This window comes from Orbicella franksi, chromosome 4 (genome assembly GCF_964199315.1).
Source record: "Orbicella franksi chromosome 4, jaOrbFran1.1, whole genome shotgun sequence".
NCBI classification, from domain to species: Eukaryota; Metazoa; Cnidaria; class Anthozoa; order Scleractinia; family Merulinidae; genus Orbicella; species Orbicella franksi.
This window is the reverse complement of record NC_138148.1, coordinates 20,080,711-20,099,273: the sequence shown is the minus strand read 5'-3', so window position 1 is coordinate 20,099,273 and position 18,563 is coordinate 20,080,711. Positions and strand designations below refer to the sequence as shown.

Sequence of the window (18,563 nt, the reverse complement as noted above, 5' to 3'; positions counted from 1 at the left end):
TAAGGAGAAAGTTAAGTAAGAAATACAACAATGGATGTATTGCATCAATGCCAAGGAAGAGGGTCCACAATAGGGTTCTCAGATCCCGCTTTCCCGCCCATTTTTTCCTGTTAATCCCACCATCCCGCCCTTTTTTGCCTGGAAATGCCGATCCCGCCTACTTTTCAAGGACGTTTCTGCGTCAATTATTATTTTTTTTAAATTAACGATTAATATAATTATTGACACAAACTCTTTAAAACAAGATATTGCATAAAAGATCACAAAAGAATTCAATGGGTAGCAGATAAGTAAGCACAAATGATTATAACGTTTCTTTCTGTAAACGGTTTACTGTTTTGTTTCCCTTTGTCCACGTATCAGTGAAAGAAAAAGATTGCTCATTCCCATATTCAAGAGATGGCCCGTAACCACACTTGACAGTTTCTTTCAAAGCTTTCAGCGTCTTCACTTTACTTGAATCTGGGCTCAGAACTTTTCTTTCCGAATGAAGGCATTCCTGCACGCACATCCTTTTCGTAATATGGGCTAATATATGGTGATGCAATTCGTAATGTCGCATACTTCGTACGGTAAATCATAGCCTGCAGTACAGGCGGATTAGCGGGCTCTAGCGCGATATCACGCTAGAGCCCGCTAATCCGCCTGTACTGCAGGCTAGATAAATCACTATCACCGCCATCCGGTGTGGCCATCCTGGCCAAAAGCCAAGCGCTTTGAAAAGGTCGAAAGATTAGAAAAACTAGAAAAACTAGAAAGGATCGGAAGGTCAAGGTTACAGACGCAAGCATCGAAAATGTCGGAAATGGACGATACGTTTGACAGAACCTGACATGGTACAGAGCGGTTGCTGTTCATTACTTGAAACCTGACACAGCTATACGGTTCGTTTCTGCCAGCTTGTGGTTTTTGCGCCGGTCAATAACAATTTATGAAGTCACGTAAGAATTGAAATCCCGTATCCCGCTATGTTCCCTTTGCGAATCCCGCATCCCAACCTCACAAAAACAAAAAATCCCGCTCCCGCTCGTAATTGTAATTCCCGCTTTCCGCCCCTGTGTTCATGACCAGCTCAAATCCCAAATATCACAGCGAAAAAAAGCCAAATCCCGCATCCCGCCAAACCTATTGGGAACCCTCAAGGAACAATTTTATGTACGTTTCACGATAAAGGCACCCAAATTTAGTCGATAGGGATGCAATATGTTTCGAGCACACAGTGTTCTTGAGACCACATATTATCTTTTACGAGTGCTAGCTATGCTCTCATTTTCAGTGATAACTCTTTACTGTGCAATAGAGATTGGTCTATATTTACTGTGTAGAAAGTAGATGATTGCTGCATTCAAACTAAATGGAAAAATCGTTAGATCCCGGTTCTCGGTTTCTCGGTTCCCGAGAAAATAAAAAAAAAGATAATTTGTCTCTCACAAGCCAAGCCGTTTGAAAAAAAAACATCATTTTGTATATGTTGTGTGTTTTTTGTATATGTTGTGTCTTGCGGAGAATGAGGCAAAGGGCGCTGCACAAAATAGGGTTAGGTGGCGCGCTCTAGTTGAGGAGCTATGTTCCACTAGGAACGAAGAGGAATAAGTAAGTAAGTAAGTGTGTGTGCCGATGATATCTCCAATGTTATCCCGATTAAGAAGTTGCCATTTACCTGGAAGGCAGCTTGTTTATAGACGATTTTATTCCATTATTAAAAATACGGGGGAGTTGTAACAGCGTAGATTAACAATATTATAGCATCAGTGGTAGTTAAGCTATTTCTGCGGACCAGCAAGTTGTTAGTGGTGTGGCGAGGTGAGCAGATTATGCAAATTAGGGGTCGGCCCCCATCCGTGAATATCTGCTGACCAGTAAATAAAACGTAAGAAATGAATGCGTGGGTAAATACTGCGGGCGCATATATCGTTTTAGATTTTACGTAATTAGGTGTGTTGCACTAAACCTGGAAACTTTTATTGTTTGCTTTACGGTCAAAGTTCATTGACAGCAAATTAGAAATAACAAACAAAACAAAGCGCGAGGTCAATACATGCCAAATACTGTGCTCAAAAGATCTATCGAAATCGAGAAAATAAAACACAAGTGGAAGGAACGAGCCAACATTTTCCAAGACGGCACGGTAAAGAATCCTGCAATCTGATTGGTTCTTAACGTGGTCCGGATTTTCCTATCTCCGAGCACTAGTAGGTTGCGAAATTCTACCATTAAGTCATCCAAATAAGTAATATCAGGCGGGCGGTTTTTCATCTCGTCTTCACACACTTTATATAATAACTGAGATACTGCACGCGCTCTGAGTGGTCAATAGATCATGTTGAGTTTAAAATTAAGTTAGTTTCAAACCTTTCTTCGGTGCTTTCCACGGTCTGTAGAGAACGAAGTCAGCTGGATTTGACTGATCAATTTGGGTTGTAAAAAGCAGGAAAAAGATTTCTTTCGAGTTAACATTAAAGGAGTAGGTCACTCCAAGAACCGTGTATTTTTTTCCATCACCACTAAAAATTTCACATTGAGCTGAGTTACTCACCGTTGTTTTAGCTTCTGAAGTTGATGCGATCCCAATGAAAAAGAAGTGAAAAGTTCGACACCGGGAGCCACCATTTTGAAAGGATCTTGAAGGCCAGGCGGCATATCCGTAAAGTCATTCCGTCCGAATTGGCGCCGCAAAGCTCAAGAAGGAGGTCATTGAAGAAAAATGCTTTCCGACAATTTTTCAGCGGAAGCCCTTGTGCACGTATTGCAAGCGAACGGCGCATCGCAAGGAACGAAAAGAGGCAGCTATCAATTATACTTTTAATTTTTAAAAATATTTTTGCCCGGCAGAACTGTCGTTGACTTGATTGGGTAAATGTTATTTCTGCGCAAGAAATTGAAGCTCCTCGCTGGACTACAGGGCTCGAATTTCATGAAAAAACCTTGGGGCCAGCTGGCCCCTAAGTTTTCAGGTTTAGTCGCCAGCACAAGTATTTTAGTCGCCAAAAATTTTCGACCCTTCAGGCAATACATTTTCACAAAAAAGACGCTAAAACGGCGTGAATCACGGGTTAGTTTCATGTATAATCAGTTTGCCGCTTTTTTTCCTATAATAACAGGGAAAATGGCTGAATTAAATTCTTTTCTTCATTTACCAGTCTTACCAGTATTTATAAAAAAAGCTTCCATGTTGCAAGCTTCTAATTCATTATATTTCGTAGACTGGCGCTTGACTTAGAAGACAACTCAGCGTGCCTGAATGTTGGTTCACAGAAAATACTATTCCGAAGTCTAATTGAAAAAAGTACTCGTCCGGAACATAGTAGACACAGATAGTAGGGGAATTATTATATTACGGTAAATTATTTACTTAACTAAAACGAGCTCCCTTAGAGGAAGAATAAATCAGAGTGCACAACTGCAAAGATTTCTTAAAAACTCCATTCTTCACTTGGCCTTACCAAACCTGTTGCCTTCAAAGACGAGAAGCTGTAATAAGGGGCCTGACAATATCTGTTTTAAACCACTAACCCGGCTCAGCTGGCGTTTGACATTTACTATTGTTCCATAAATTATTAAAAACTTTTCCGGCTCAAACACTTAAGTTCTCGCCTCGTTAACTTTTCACTCGTTCCCGGTCGGAAAAGCAAGTACCGGTTGATGACGCCATCCCTGCTCTGAGAACTCATAGAGCCTGAGACATTCATTCGTTCATCCATCCATCCATCCATTCTCTATTTTACAAATCCTAATAATTTACTCTATTTTTTCCCAAAATTTTGTGAATTATGGGGAATTGGAAAATAGAGAGTTGCAGACTTTTTTGCATCTTGAAATTTAACACTTTTAGGGATTGTTCAGATTCTTCAGATTCTTCAAAGAAGATTTTTCCGAAAACTGCAATGGTTTCAAGCCTCTACTAAGAATACATTGTCATTAGCCTCGATCGACACTAGAATGAGGCCAGCAACTGGTGGCACCTGGTACAGTTGTGTAGCAGCAGGTACTTCAGGCTAAATCAAGACAAAGCTTAAAAGGTGCGCGATACGACAATTAGTTACTGATCTTTTGTTTGTCAGAATATATACCACTGAAGAAATTATCTGTGCACTTTAAATCCCGGGCCGCTTCCTTCAATTGTTTCATGCCAGTTTAGGCCATGCACATCTAAAGTGGAGTTTGTAAGTCGGTGAGTGAACTTGAAATAAGATTCGCATCTATGTGTTTGTGTTCTGTTTTACAGAAATGCAATGGTAGAAGCAATGTGCGATTCGAGCGACTTTAGCTAGAAGGAAGAAACTCGTCATAAAAAATTTTGAAGAGTTGTATGTTAAATAACATATCTGTCGTTTATGCTATATTGGCGATGTAATTCTGTGCTTAAAATTCTGTGGTGTTCATTTACAATTCCAGTCAGTGGTTTCCTGTGTCTAGTGCACGCATGAACTCGTCATTGAGATCTTTATAACGCTTGAAAATACTAGTTTCACGGTTATACTTGCTTGCATACGGGACCAGAGTAAAATAGTCCAGTATCGTAGAGCTCGAGGTTTGGAATCTCGTTGAAGCCTGAAATTCTTTGTTACGCGTTCTATGCAATATGTTTAAACTGCTACAAAATTGTGAGTTCTGGTTTCCTTAACTGTTGACCGGCTGACTTAAAACCGTGTATTTTGCAGCCAAATTGTTCTACAGCTAACATACTACTTGCTGAAATTTTATAAGAGCGCAATATAGTACGAAATATCAATTACGTACCAGTGGAAATGACGTACATTTTGCGTATAATTCAAGCGGACGCGGTGCATGGTACAGCATGAAAACTTAACGCTTTGTTGATGATTTTCTTGACTCTCCTAACCAGAATATTCAACGGTGTACTGATATAGGAGAAACTGAATTTGATCATTCTTCAGATTGAATATTTTGGTCTATTGATTGGGCGATCCGAATGTTCGAGTATAAGAACTTATCATTGTGTTATGTCCTCGATCTTGGGCAAGACAACGTACTTGACTTAAGCAGTGCCCCTCTCCACCTAGGAGTAAAAATGCTGATGGCTACTAAATCTGACAAAATGGGAGAGGGGTGGGGATTTAAAGTTTCCACAATGGCAGGTCGAGTAAACAAACTGCAACTTCAATATACCTTGTATAGACCCACGCTTGACAGTTCCAATGAAAGGGAAGTCATAAATAAAGCGTACAATTCGATGCTCATTTATCTGAAAGGCTTGCTACTTTTTTACAGTTTTATGTGATCGAGTGGGCTCCCACCAGAGCCTATCCGCCTTGATGCACTTAGTCGAAGGAAGAAGTATGCCCACTACCCCTTGTCCATGGGAACATTCTCTGTAAGGAATCTACGCGCGGACAAGCAGAACGTCTCAATGAAACACGGTCGAGCGTGTCCCAGTCTCGTACGCTTCCTCGCGTGCTACCTTTGCACATGCGCGGCTTTATATTTGTACTTCCGGTACTACTTGATGGATGAGCGTGACTATGGGACGCCTCCGCCTGCCGCCGTCATTCACGACAACGTGTTTCGACCTTTTGATCCCTTCTCATCAAGCAAAGCTGCAATCTCGCCCAACGAGTTGTTTGAGAAATTGCAGAGCAAGTATATGGCTCCAAAAAGACCAGGGCTGCTGGGAAGGATCAATGGTTACGCTTGGCATAAGTCAGAAGAAGGCATTGTGACGCGGCTAGAAGATTCACCAGGGGGAAGTGTCAAATTACAGTCCCCTTCGGTCGCTGCAGAGGAAAGCCAAGACAAAACTTCAAGTTCTTCAGTTAGGCCAGATATAAGTTTTGCAAAATATAGCAACGTTAGCGATAATAGCGACGATTCAAACAAAACACAAGATAGCACGCAGGTGGTAGGAAATTCAACCGACAACCAAGCAGACATCTCAAAAAACACTTTTGACTTAAAGTTGGTACAGGTAATCTCGAAACCTAAAACTGTACAGAGGTCGTCGATTGCTCATCGATTTCAAGATTTCCGTCGTCAGTGGTTACGTCAACGCCGCGCACGCGTAGACTGGCAAAGTGTCATGAAGCCGTGTAATGACAATATGGCTTGGGGCCAAGTAAATGACGGCTGGAGCAAACTAAACAGAAGTAGCGCTGTTGCTAGTGAGGTCGTGTTCTGGGACATCAGACCGGCGGGAGAGTTTAGTAAGATTTTTATCCAATCAAAAACCTCGGACAATCGAACGAAGACGATTGGTGGAGACTCGTGGAGGGTTTACGTACATGGCCCATCAAGCGTTGCGGCCACTGTTTTTGATCACAATAATGGAACTTACGAAGCTCTATTTCTTATCGGTGAGCCTGGTGTTTATCAAGTTATTATACATCTGGATTACAGTCTTTGTGATGGATTCAGAGATCCACCACGTGACTGGTTCATTAAAGGCAACGCTCAAGGAAAGTTCCAGAAAGACGGCCTTCTAGGCACGCTGGATGACTACTTGAGACAGCCCTTTAAGAATGGGGAACCTTTGATTATAACAGTCCCAGAAGCACTACTCAATATATCTTCAGTAGGTAAGTACACGTAAATAAAAGCAACTCTGGCATTTTATAAGCAATTCGTACAGATGACTTGCTGTCTGTAAATCTTGTTGAGACACACGCACTGCTGACACTATAACACAGTTCATTAAGCCGATATTTGAGACTTTTTAGCAAGACAAGTTTTCTTTTGTGAATATTTCATCATTCCTCGTAATCTTCATTTTTCATTATTCATCAACTATTTATAAGGCGAAAATAGATTGCGACCACGGTTGTTACCAAGCCAGTATCAGAAATTCTTTCTTTGAATGTGAAATCCTATTAACACTGGAGTTTCTTTGAAACACTTTAGTTACGAGAATTCCAATATGCTAACTGAGCTTTCAAGTTGAAAGGTCAAAAAGAAATTACTATTCAGCCAAAGGATAACTCCTGTATACATATTGATTTATCTCCTTCCGTTTTGTCAGAAAAACTCAGCGAGGGACTGGATTCCTGTAGTCACACCTGCAATCACTTATGGGATGGATTTGGTCGATGGACAAATAACCAATGGAAACCAGACCTTCAAGGTTAGAGACAAACGTCATTTTATCTACCTCGTGAATCAGATTTGAATGGCAAATGTCTGCCAATTATGGCATTGGTCGTGCAAATTGTGCATGCAAAGAAAAGTGAAATGGGGCGGGGCAAGGGTACATATCTCTTATTGGTAACAATCTCTTTCCAGTTCCAGCTCCCACAAATTTCTTCTCTTTTTCAAACTTCAATTTTCCTAGTCATAAACGTTGCTGGACGTGTGGCATGGCGCTATCGATTTTGGGGGTTTTTGCGCCCCTCTCTTTTTATTATTATTATTTATTTTATTATAATACACCGTCCATCTCTCTTGTCATTTCCTGTCCTATCCTCACCTTCCTTCTCTCTTCCCCTGCTTAGTCTCGACAGAAATCAAGCAGCAAAGTTATTGTGTTTATTAGCTAACATGTTTTGCAATATGCTCAAGCTCTCTCTCTCTCTCGATTTTCTGTTTAACAATAGAATCCTACAACTGGTCGTTGCCAATTGGGTATCGACCGAGGGGTGTACTGTGGGTTTATGGTGATTCACTTGCTCTACGCTTCTTGGAATCTGTACAGTCTCGTTTTCTTTGCTCAAGACTCTATGTGGGATGTCGCCGCAGTTACAACTGGATATATCCCGTAATAAGCGAGGCTGTAAGTAAGCACGAGGACGATAATCTAGATTTCCAGCCTGGCAAGGTCATAAAAACTATTCTGAGTGTTCTTCAGAGACCGGAAATGCAACGAAAAGAAAGTGTACTGCTCTTAAATCTTGGACTACATTTCCCTATCAGTGTCAATTTTACGACATACCAGAGGCTCATTGGTAACCTGATAAACACGTTGAAGGAGACCAAAGTAAATTCACAAGGGAGAAGAGTCCCGAGGTATAAAGCTAAAGTTATTTGGAAATCATCGACCGCCATACACAAAGAAAATGCCGAAGTGAAAAACAAGACCAACTGGAGATTTTTTACCACACAGGTAATAAGTAAATAGAACTGCTTTGGGGAAATGTATAAAGCGTGGCATGACAAATGAACTTATCCGTGTCCTCCGCAAATACGACAAAAATGCTATCGCTATAAACAGAACTTACACAAATTTTACTGACAAAAGACGGGAGCGGAACAGGGACCTAAATGGGTAAATATGTGAATTAGGATTTGCCTATTTTTTCACAGGGAAAATTGAATTTGGGCCACCTGGACTAGGAATCACAAAGTATGAATGACTCTGAGTCTGAGATTTTGGTAAAAATAGGCTGAGAAATGGGATCTGGAAAACATTTGGGCTGAAAAATTGGATTTGAATTATATCCCCTCCTCCCCCCTCTTCACAACCCTCCAAGAAGTTAAGGGCTAAACCACTAAAAAGTTGGAAACTTAGGCAACACACGGATTGAAACAGGCAACAACTGACCATGTTGACCAATCACCGTTTGGTTTTAATGCCATCTAACAGCCAATCACATCACGGTGAGATTGACTAGTAAGATAGTTTTTGCATTGAACGGCGGAATCCATCTAAGTCAGCTGCTTGCACTAATTGGGCAATGTTGCAGAAAATAAGTGAGAGCCTAAACCTAAGAAACAGTCGTGTTTACAGTAATCCTCTATTCTAGAAGATGTTGCTCTTTGTTGACGTTCTATTTTTAATTTTGTGAAATTTTGAAACATGTTTAGCTCAGACATGATGCATAGGAGTTCATCCATAGTTATAACGTAGAATTTCGGATACATTGTGAAAAGGGATGACTCCAAATATATTTCACCGCGCCGAAAAGTGTGAACACAGGAATGTCCATCCCTTTTCACAATCAAATATACGAGCCGCTACGTTGTCCATAGTGGAGGCACGGTGGCCTCATAGTTGGTGTGCTCGTCTCCGAAGCAATCGGTCCGGGTTTAAGGTTACTTCAAACCTTCGCGGGGCTATATTGGTCGGTTTGTTTTTGGTCAAGAAAATTAATGTCCGCGAAGCACAAGTTTGCATACTGTGAACGCTAGGGGTTTCGTTATTTCATTGGTTCGCGGCTTTCAAGTTGACACATTCCTCTGTGAAGGCGTGATATGTTTATAAATCTTTAGAAGGCGAAACCTCGCACTCGTTTTTCGAGAGAATCCCTTCTCTTTAAGTGAATTAATAGGGTATGCAGATTTGACGGATCCATGAAATTTGGTCAGAACATTCACTGATAGATATGGAACAAAAGCGTGTCGGCGAATTCCTATATTTTAAATACTTTCCGCGTGGCGGCCTTTAACGTAACAGGTTACGTGAATTTTTTGATAGTCGAACTTGACAGATCTATAAAAAGATAACCAATAGAAATAAAAGAAAATGCTGACACGTTTTTGGAGATTGAGGCTTTGTGATTAACACTGCACAGTTATTTTGTATGAACGATCGCATTTGATACCCGATTAATTCGCTGGAACGTCAGTCGGTCATTTTGGAGTTGACGGCCTCTGGCGCCTTTGGAAAGCAAAATCCAAAACAAAACATAATTTTACCGAATTTTACATTTTATAACCTTTCTGTTGATATATAGTTTGTGGGGGTTTCCTTGAAAACAGCGCGCGTACGAATTTTTTTCGCGAAGGTTTGAAGTAACCTTAAGGTAATTCCTCTGAAATAAAAGTGACAATATATTTTTGTTTAAACTTTGTCCACTGAATATTTGTCATATGATAACTTCAATTTTGAAATAAAAAAGGGGTGTGCCCATGCTCATTAAGGAGCAGTGAGGCGTTGAAAATGCCCCATTTTGGCATTATTTAATGCTTATTATAAAAACGCATTCCCAGTAATTGTAAAATCTTTGTGAGCCCAGACTCATAAGAACACGCATTAAACTACAGTCAGTACATTGTGTCGGACACAAATAAACATTTTAAGTTTGATTCAGACAGAAAGCTAAATCCTTGATTAAAAATATCTTGACGTGGTTACCGACTGCAAAATAGAAAAGACCACAGTGTATCTGTTATTTTTCTTATTTATTCAATTTTCAGCAATAGAAATTAGATCAGTCTTTTCTCACGCAAAGCTTATGATTAGTTGATCACTATGACCGGAAAAAAATTGGGGTGCCCATGCTCGTTGGTGAGCTAGAGCCATTTTTCAACTGACAGAGCTCAATATCAAGGCAAATCCGTCATGTTTTCAATGTGCGCGTGCACGAACGCGCGCTAATGACGCCATAAATTATGCGCAGTAAGGATGCGCAATGTAAATGTGAGGAATGACCTTAAGCCCTGGCCGGGAATATTGAGCTGTGTTCTTGGGCAAGCCACTTTACCCTCACAGTGCCTCTCTCCACCCAGGTGTATAATTAAAATGTACCGGCAAATTTAATGCTGGGAATAACCCTGCGATGGACTAGCATCCCATCCGGAGGGGGGGGGGGGTGGGAATAGAAATATTCCTAGTCCCTTCATGCTACTGAAACCAGGATAAGCTCTGACCTGATGGGCCACTTGGCTCGTATGCCGACGTAACCTACGTACGTAGGCCACATTGTGACACTCATTTTAATTTAAACATGTTCTTTTTCTTATCAGCGAGTTCAACTGTTCAGCGCTTACGCCATGTCCGCCATGTGTCAAGCGGGGTTTGACGTCATAGACGTGTATCCGCTGACCGATTCATACCCGGGTGGCATAGTGGACGAGGTTCATTATCCCAATAAAGTGTTTGATGCAGTGGAGACAATGCTGGAGAAATACAAAGTGCACGATAACAAGCCAGTGAACAGTAACAAAACGGAAAGAAGGATAAAACGCTGTGTTAGCTGAAAGGCATTTTGTTTATAACATCAACGTGTTAAGATGTTTGTTCAAAAAGGCTTTGTTTAAAGTGCCCATAATGTCTAAACTTTTTTTTGCTCATTTTTTTGCTCATTTTCGATTTGGATAAAATGCAATTGTTTTACGAATCTTTACAAAGTTCAAAATTCTATTAACTTGCGGTCGACCCCTGCCGCTGAATAACGTGCTCAAAATGGCCACGAGACTGATGCCTGTGACGTAGGTTCAGGAACCTACGATGAAGACTGATGTTGTTTTCTGGATCATTAACGTTGTTACAAAGAGCGGCAACGCACCTTTCCGGCATTTTCAACTAAATGTAGACAACTCTGAAGCAAAATTTCCACTTGTTTTCAAGTCAGATAGGTCATGACCCAAATCACGTGTTCCTGAACCTACGTCACGACTCACTTCAAACCGAGGAAGACTGGTGCGAATGGTGGACCAAAATGGCGGCAAATTTGAACTTCTTTAAAAACCTATAAAAAAAAAATTGCATTTTATTTATACAAATCGAAAAATATTTTCGCAGAAGTTCATTAGGTGAAATGTAGAATTAGATGAGCGAAAAACTTTTCTTGACATTATGGGTACTTTAAGGTTTTGTTTTTCGTTAACATTATTCGACATTATTCGGTTCAAAGAAGCTTTGTTGGAAGTTTTGTAATAACATTTATATTTCACGGTGTTTGTTCAGAAAGGATTTGTTTAAATTAATTTTCATCAGCAACCATTACAGTCATGTTGACATAGCAGAGGCAAAGATTCGAAGTCAGAAATTAAAACTCAGGTTTAAGGGCAAGCCTACTTCTGACGCGGTTTATTACGTCTTGGTTTCCTTACATATATTTTCTCAGACGTCTCAAATGCATTCCATAAATCTGAGCCCTGCTTCTTAAGCTAAGTAAATAGAGCGAAACCTGTTTTAAGCGGACACCCTTGGGACTCTTATGAGTGTCCGCTTAATACAGGGCGTCCGCTCAAAACAGGTTCCAATATGTTGTGCAAAAACAGTTAATTATCAACCCTGTTGTAACACAGTGTAACACAGTGTAGGATCAAAGACTGCTCATAGCATAATGTCCAGTATGGCAAGCCGTTTGTAGCAAAATTCAATCCTTGCAATATATGTTTAATCCTTCAAATAATGGTTTTATTTAAACATATAAAAAGGCATTCAATCCAATGGCAAATAAAATTTTTGGTTCAATTCAATCTTTTAATTATCATGATTCAATCCAATACCTGGAATATTGATTCAATCCAATACCTAAAATATTGATTCAATCCAATACCTCGAATATTGATGCAATCCAATACCTGGAATATTGATTCAATCCAATACCTCAAATATTGATTCAATCCAATACCTCAAATATTGATTCAATCCAATACCTCAAATATTGATGCAATCTTCCTGGGCCGAGCGCGGCCAACAAGAACGAGAGTAACTGAGAACTAGAGAGCACTGAAAACATGGCGGACGAAGGAGAACTAGATTTAGAAGTTGAGTTTCCTAAGTTTCTTGCAGACATCTTGGATAAAACGGAAATAATTTTTGAGAATTTTGACTCAGAAGTTGCAGAAGCGCACGCCGAAGTTCTACTGCGGATTCCATTACGATAGAAAGCGAAAAAGGACGAAATCATGGAAGACCATTTCTTAAAATTCCTGTTGAGGTGCTCGAGGAACTTTGAGGACTAGGATTCATCTGGACAACGATAACAAAGATGATTGGAGTGTGGAGATGGACAATTCACAGAAGATTGACAGAGTATGGCTTAGAAGATATGAGGGGTTTCGACAGCTTACCTGATAAGGAACCGAAATCATTCAAGAGTATGGATATAATTTCATTGCAGGTTTCTTTAAGTCCATTTGTTAAGAGACTAATAGTTGCATGACCGTGACATGTTGTGTCACCAGAGTTAACAATTGACATGTAATACGAGATTTTGTATTTTGAGCCTTTTGTTTTGTTCTGTCGTATTATCGAGATCGTGTTGTAAGCATATATTCGCATACCGTCATCGAGAGGAGAATAAACGTACAACTTGGAACCGTTTAAGTTACTTCGTTGTTTGTTTCGTTGTTTTACGATTGTTACCGTCAACCGATTACAACACCATTGGGTTACGGGTTCAACAGAGAAGAATATGAGAAAGGTTAGCAAAATTTGATCCCCAAAATACTGTCTTGAGATGGGGTGCGTAAATTCGCTTTGGCATCTGGATGGACATCACTCTCTGATCCGATGGAAAATACTAATTCACGGCTGTATAGACGGATTTTCTCGGAGAATAACGTTTTTGAAATGTAGTGCCAACAATAAAGCAGAAACAGTTCTTGAATTGTTTCTGGGTGCCGTTAAGAGAGACGGAGAATTTTGGCCTTCGAGTACGAGTAGATCGTGGTGTTGAAAACGGTGGTGTGTGCGATACAATGGAGCAGGTTAGAAGAGAGGAGAGGGGCAGCTTCACTGCAGGGCCATGAACACAACCAACGAATTGAAAGATTATGGAGGGATGTTTCCGTTGTGCTTCCCACTTGTACTTTTACACTTTTTGTAGTATGGAATTGTCAGGCATCCTGGACACTGATAATTCAGTGCATCTTTCCACCTTACATTTATTTTTCAACCAAGGATAAACCTTGCTCTTTGCCAGTTCACTGAAGCTTTCAACCACCAAAATGTAAGAAGAGAAAAAAAAAAAACTGGTTGCCATACCAAACGTGGCTTAATCATATGATGCAGCCTGAAAACCCCCTTTCAAATGGAAAGTCATATGATTTTGAATACTATGGTGATGATCCTGATGGTCCAACTCCATTGGACAGTGATAACAATGTTGTAGTTGAAGAAATTGACCTGGGACAACTTGATTCAGTGCAGTCATTTGTATTGGAAAGGCTAGATCCCTTAAGATAATCAAGTCAAATGGAAGTAGACATCTTCCAAGAGGCTCTAGAACTAGCGACAGTTAAACTTGGCAACTGACAATTGCATAATACTACATGTGTGTGGGCTGGGTAAAGGAGATTATGGCCCTTAAAGTATTTTTGCAACTCAATTCACAACAGAAAACCTCACCCTGTGTCAAGTAAATTATTTTCTCATCTTCCTTTTCGTTGATATACAAAACTCAGAAACTGCTTGAATTACAGAATGCCTAACTGCCATGTGCACTACTCTGCCTTGTAGATTTTTCAGGTGCTTATCAAAACAGATGTTAAAATGTTGCAAGGTTAATTTGTTATCTTATTTTCAAAAGTACCCAGGACACAAGACTAACTTCTTGGTGCACTGGCGTAATGGCTACTAACAGGACTCATGTCACTAGCCAAAACTAACTTTGCACCAGCCAGCCTTTTTCATACACAGCTTCACTGACTTTTTTACAAGAGTGGTGGTCAATCTTGGACATTTCTTGTTGCACCTAAAATGTTAATAATAATCACTAAGAAAATTTCACTCCCACAAACACGAATCCTGCTTTTCTTGAATATGCTTATGTTCAATCTCTGATGTACTTTTATCAGTGTTGCCATTTTCTTTTATCTCCCTTTAATAGTTAAATATTTATCATATGCTTATTAAGGCAATTATTTCCATGAAATCCACTCATAGTTTCCCTGTTTTCATTAGTTTCTATTCTCTTCAATCAGTTTTACTTTGTCAGGATAATTCTCAATTTTGTTTTCATCCAGTAGACCAGTACTCCATTCCATCATGATTGTCACAATGGCTAGTGAAAGTGCAAAAATCTACTATTCAAAATTGAAATGTGTGGCTAGTTGGCAGTAGTGTTAGCCTTGAGCCCTGGGTACCCGATAATATTCACAACAAATTGGTGCCATGTTTATCATAGAATATCAAGAAAAACATCTTTTTTAGGAAAGAAGTACCACATGTGGGTTAAATAATGCAAAACATGAGACAACATTGAAAAACGTAAAACACATCCCAATGTTCAATGATTGCTGTCTTATAAAATGTAAAGGTTCTTATTTCAAAAATAACTTAAAGCCAGGTTTACACAAGCAGTTTTTGTGAGAAACGTGTTTGACTGTGCACACGGCACAGCAAAAATTTTGTTTACAGTTCAAAGTTTAGTGTGCCAGTAATGATTGGACAGCAGAAATATGCACAATACCAAAGACCAATGTGGTAGCAAAATTTGCCACAGTTTATGTTATTTGCCAGAAAAAGCTAGCACACACAGCTTTTAATAAACAAATATGTTTGTCACATAAAAATTGGTTAACTTACATCTACAAAAGCGGCAGTAATGGAATCTAAATTTTCCGTGTCCCTTATGTCTCGGTTGTAGCACTGCCTCATTTACCTAAGCAGACTAATGGTTTGATCAAGAACGTCGGCGTGCACTTCTGCAACTTCTGAGTCAAATTCTGAAAAATTATTTCCGTTTTATCCAAGATGTCTGCAAGAAACTTAGGAAACTCAACTTCTAAATCTAGTTCTCCTTCGCCCGCCATGTTTTCAGTGCTCTCTAGTGCTCAGTTACTCTCGTTCTTGTTGGCCGCGCTCGGCCCAGGAAGATTGCATCAATATTTGAGGTATTGGATTGAATCAGGAGCGATAATCGGGGACGGAGACCGTAAGTCTCGGCATTCGCGCGCACCTATGATATGGGACAATTTTTCTATTTTTAGAACAAATTGCGCCACCCTGACGTCATATATCCGCGCGGATTCACGCACGTGTCGGGGGCTCTCGCGTGGATGTTGTCACGTTGTGTGTTCAAATGGTGAGAGTTGAGAGATTCTTCTGCGTATTTTTCACAGCGATGGCAGGGAAAAAGGCAGGGAATACGAACCAGGGCGCTTATATGTAGTTTTATGCTCTGAGCTAACGGAAAAGGTGGGTTTTTCAGGGTCGAAAACAAGACTTCAATCTCGCGCTGGGAATGAATACTAAGATCTGCTTGCGCTAGTTGTAAGCTTACGCGTATGTTTTTGCGTTTGTTCTGACTCAAGAATATAGCAAGAAAACTCTACACTCTGGTATCGAGTTAATTTGTGAGTTTCTCAGACAATGGTTCATCATAACCAAAACCTGTTTTGACGGTTTCTTATCGTTTCTGCTTGTTTGGTGAGTTTGCAAAAGTTTTTGAAAGGAAAGTCTGACGCGTACAATTAGCTCATTTGCATAGTGCAGCTCGTGCACTTTCAAGTCCGAGCCGGTGTTTGAATTGTCAACAAATCTTGACAAAGATTTCTTTCGTTATCTTTTGCGCTGAGATGCTGTAACAGATTTCACGAACGCAAAAAAGGCTACTAACATCATGTGTGTTTCTTCAACATAATCGTAGTGAAGTTTTACACTGCGAAAATGAAAATAGACAAGGAGTTTTGATAGCTCGATCAACAAACTCGAAATCGTTATTCCAAGTTGATTAAAGAAAGCGTCATCGTAACTTTGCTGATTATTTCCGCTTTATTCACACATTTCCAGCTTAGCTTTTAATATGTTCTCAAACATTTATCAATCTTAAACATATTTAAAAACTATAGAGTTATTGTTTGAGTTCGATGTACGCTTTCACACGAAAGAGCGGCGGAAGTACAATTTGTCATGTTTACTGACTGTACTGAAAACACGCATCGGCGGGCGCTCTCATTCATTGACAACAGAGAATTTACTGGATTTTTACCCGAATAAAACTGAGCAGTATCTACGGACGTAAAGTTATTGGGCCTTGGATGAAACATCAAGCGTTCCTTAAAATTCAAGCGAAACTCAAAGTAGCAATTATTTTGTTTTACTTTTCGGTCGCGATAGACTGACAAATTCCTCGCAAGTGTGTGGCAAGAGGAGCTAGGAAACTATGAAGCTCTGCTATATCTAAATATATCCAGCTAGTTTTTTGCTGTGTAATGGAAAAGCTGTTAATCTTCAACATATGTGAAATTTAAAGTGGAGTAATGTACAGCTCATGTAAAAGAAGCATCCGTCGGAACACAACTTGGTCAGCGATATATATAAGCTTACAGCGGAACATACCTAAATTCGACACTGCCTTACTTCACTCAAACTGGAGCAGCTTACGACGAAAATACTTAAGCAAAATTCCAACAGACGTGAACGCGTTGAGTTGTGGGCCAAAAACATGAAAATTTTCGGGAATTTCGGACGCCATTTCCTCCGCGCGACATCCGCAAAAATCCTCGCAGCATGTAAGCGCGTGTGCCGCAGGCGATGGCGCAATTTGTTCTAAAAATAGAATTATTGTCCCATATCATGGGGACAACCCTAATACTAGAAATGGCGCGCGCTTACGGTCTCCGTCCCCGATTATGGCTCCTGATTCAATCAATATTTGAGGTATTGGATTGCATCAATATTTGAGGTATTGGATTGAATCAATATTCCAGGTATTGGATTGCATCAATATTCGAGGTATTGGATTGAATCAATGTTCCAGGTATTGGATTGAATCAATATTCCAGGTATTGGATTGAATCATGATAATTAAAAGATTGAATTGAACCAAAAATTTTATTTGCCATTGGATTGAATGCCTTTTTATATGTTTAAATAAAACCATTATTTAAGGGGGTCTTATACTCTCAGATATAAATTTTTCTCCAGAAAACCATTTTTTCGGAACATGGAGATTCAACATCCCTGTCCATTTGTAAATCGTATTTTGACACGATTTTCCTCTAATTACTCCTGAATTTACGTGTAAATTAAGAAATTTGAACACTTCTAGCTATATTTCAACATAGCAACACCCATAGCAACCATTGTTTACAGTCTAAAAGTACTCACAAAATGGATTCAATTCAATACATTTTAATGATACTTTACACAAACGCTTTAAAGATGTGTAGTTATGAGAATTTTGCATCATGGTCCTGAACATTATTTCTTCTACCATCTTATACGCTCCTTATACTTGGATAACATTTCTATGACTGGTGTGTATTCGGGTGTTCAATGAAACATTTATGTAAAACCTTTAAATATACCCCTCCCCATGCCCCTAACCTCCCCCCCCTAGTTCACAGGGCTAATTTGGGCTCTCGGAGACCGAAGTAAAACTTTAAAGCCTTATTTCTCAAAATGACCAAATAGCCGGATCATCAATATCTCGCACACGATATCTCCACTGGGTTTTAACCGAATGTTGTCAAATTTTCAACATTGATGAAGGACACAATTATCTAGGTCTTAAACCTCCAAAATTTGCAATTTATGAAATTTTTTCCTGTTATTTAGTTAATATAGTTAATATTAGTTAATATTAATACACTTTTTCAACATTTCACGAGAAAAACCCCCTCAAAACACTGTTTTCTGAGGTTTGTCTCCTGGACAACTTGCTTATGGACAGGATGAACTTAATTCCATACTTCTCGAACCATTCATTATTACGTTATCGTGTTTATAATGAACACCACTTTTTAACACTAAGGAGCTAGTTATTCATTAACTATCATGGCACGTGAGCTGGAAAAGCTCATTTTTGAAGTCAGAGTGCAAAGTCCTTTAACGTGATACCAAAACTGTTCCACAGAGTTGTTTTGCAAAAAAAAAAAATTTTAGGTATAAGACCACCTTAAAGGATTAAAAATATATTGCGAGGATTGAATTTTGCTACAAACGGCTTGCCATAGTCCAGTCAGTCAATGCGTTAATCTGGAATAATCGCTAAGCT

At 39.6% G+C, this 18,563-nt stretch overlaps 1 protein-coding gene across 2 annotated transcripts; it reads left to right on the top strand.

The window, feature by feature from the left end:
• The first annotated feature begins 3,904 nt into the window (after positions 1–3,904).
• On the top strand, positions 3,905–11,967 carry LOC145483657 (uncharacterized). Of its 2 annotated transcripts, XM_081462195.1 has the most exons (5): positions 3,905–4,171; positions 5,233–6,533; positions 6,974–7,075; positions 7,545–8,050; positions 10,633–11,967. In XM_081462195.1, exons 2-5 carry the CDS (start codon positions 5,321–5,323, stop codon positions 10,864–10,866), a joined length of 2,055 nt encoding a protein of 684 aa, XP_081318321.1. In that variant the 5' UTR covers positions 3,905–4,171; positions 5,233–5,320; the 3' UTR covers positions 10,867–11,967. The 2 variants fall into 2 exon arrangements, with proteins under 2 accessions (XP_081318321.1, XP_081318320.1); XM_081462194.1 differs by lacking the exon at positions 3,905–4,171 and having other exon boundaries at positions 4,557–6,533.
• Positions 11,968–18,563: the final 6,596 nt, after the last annotated feature.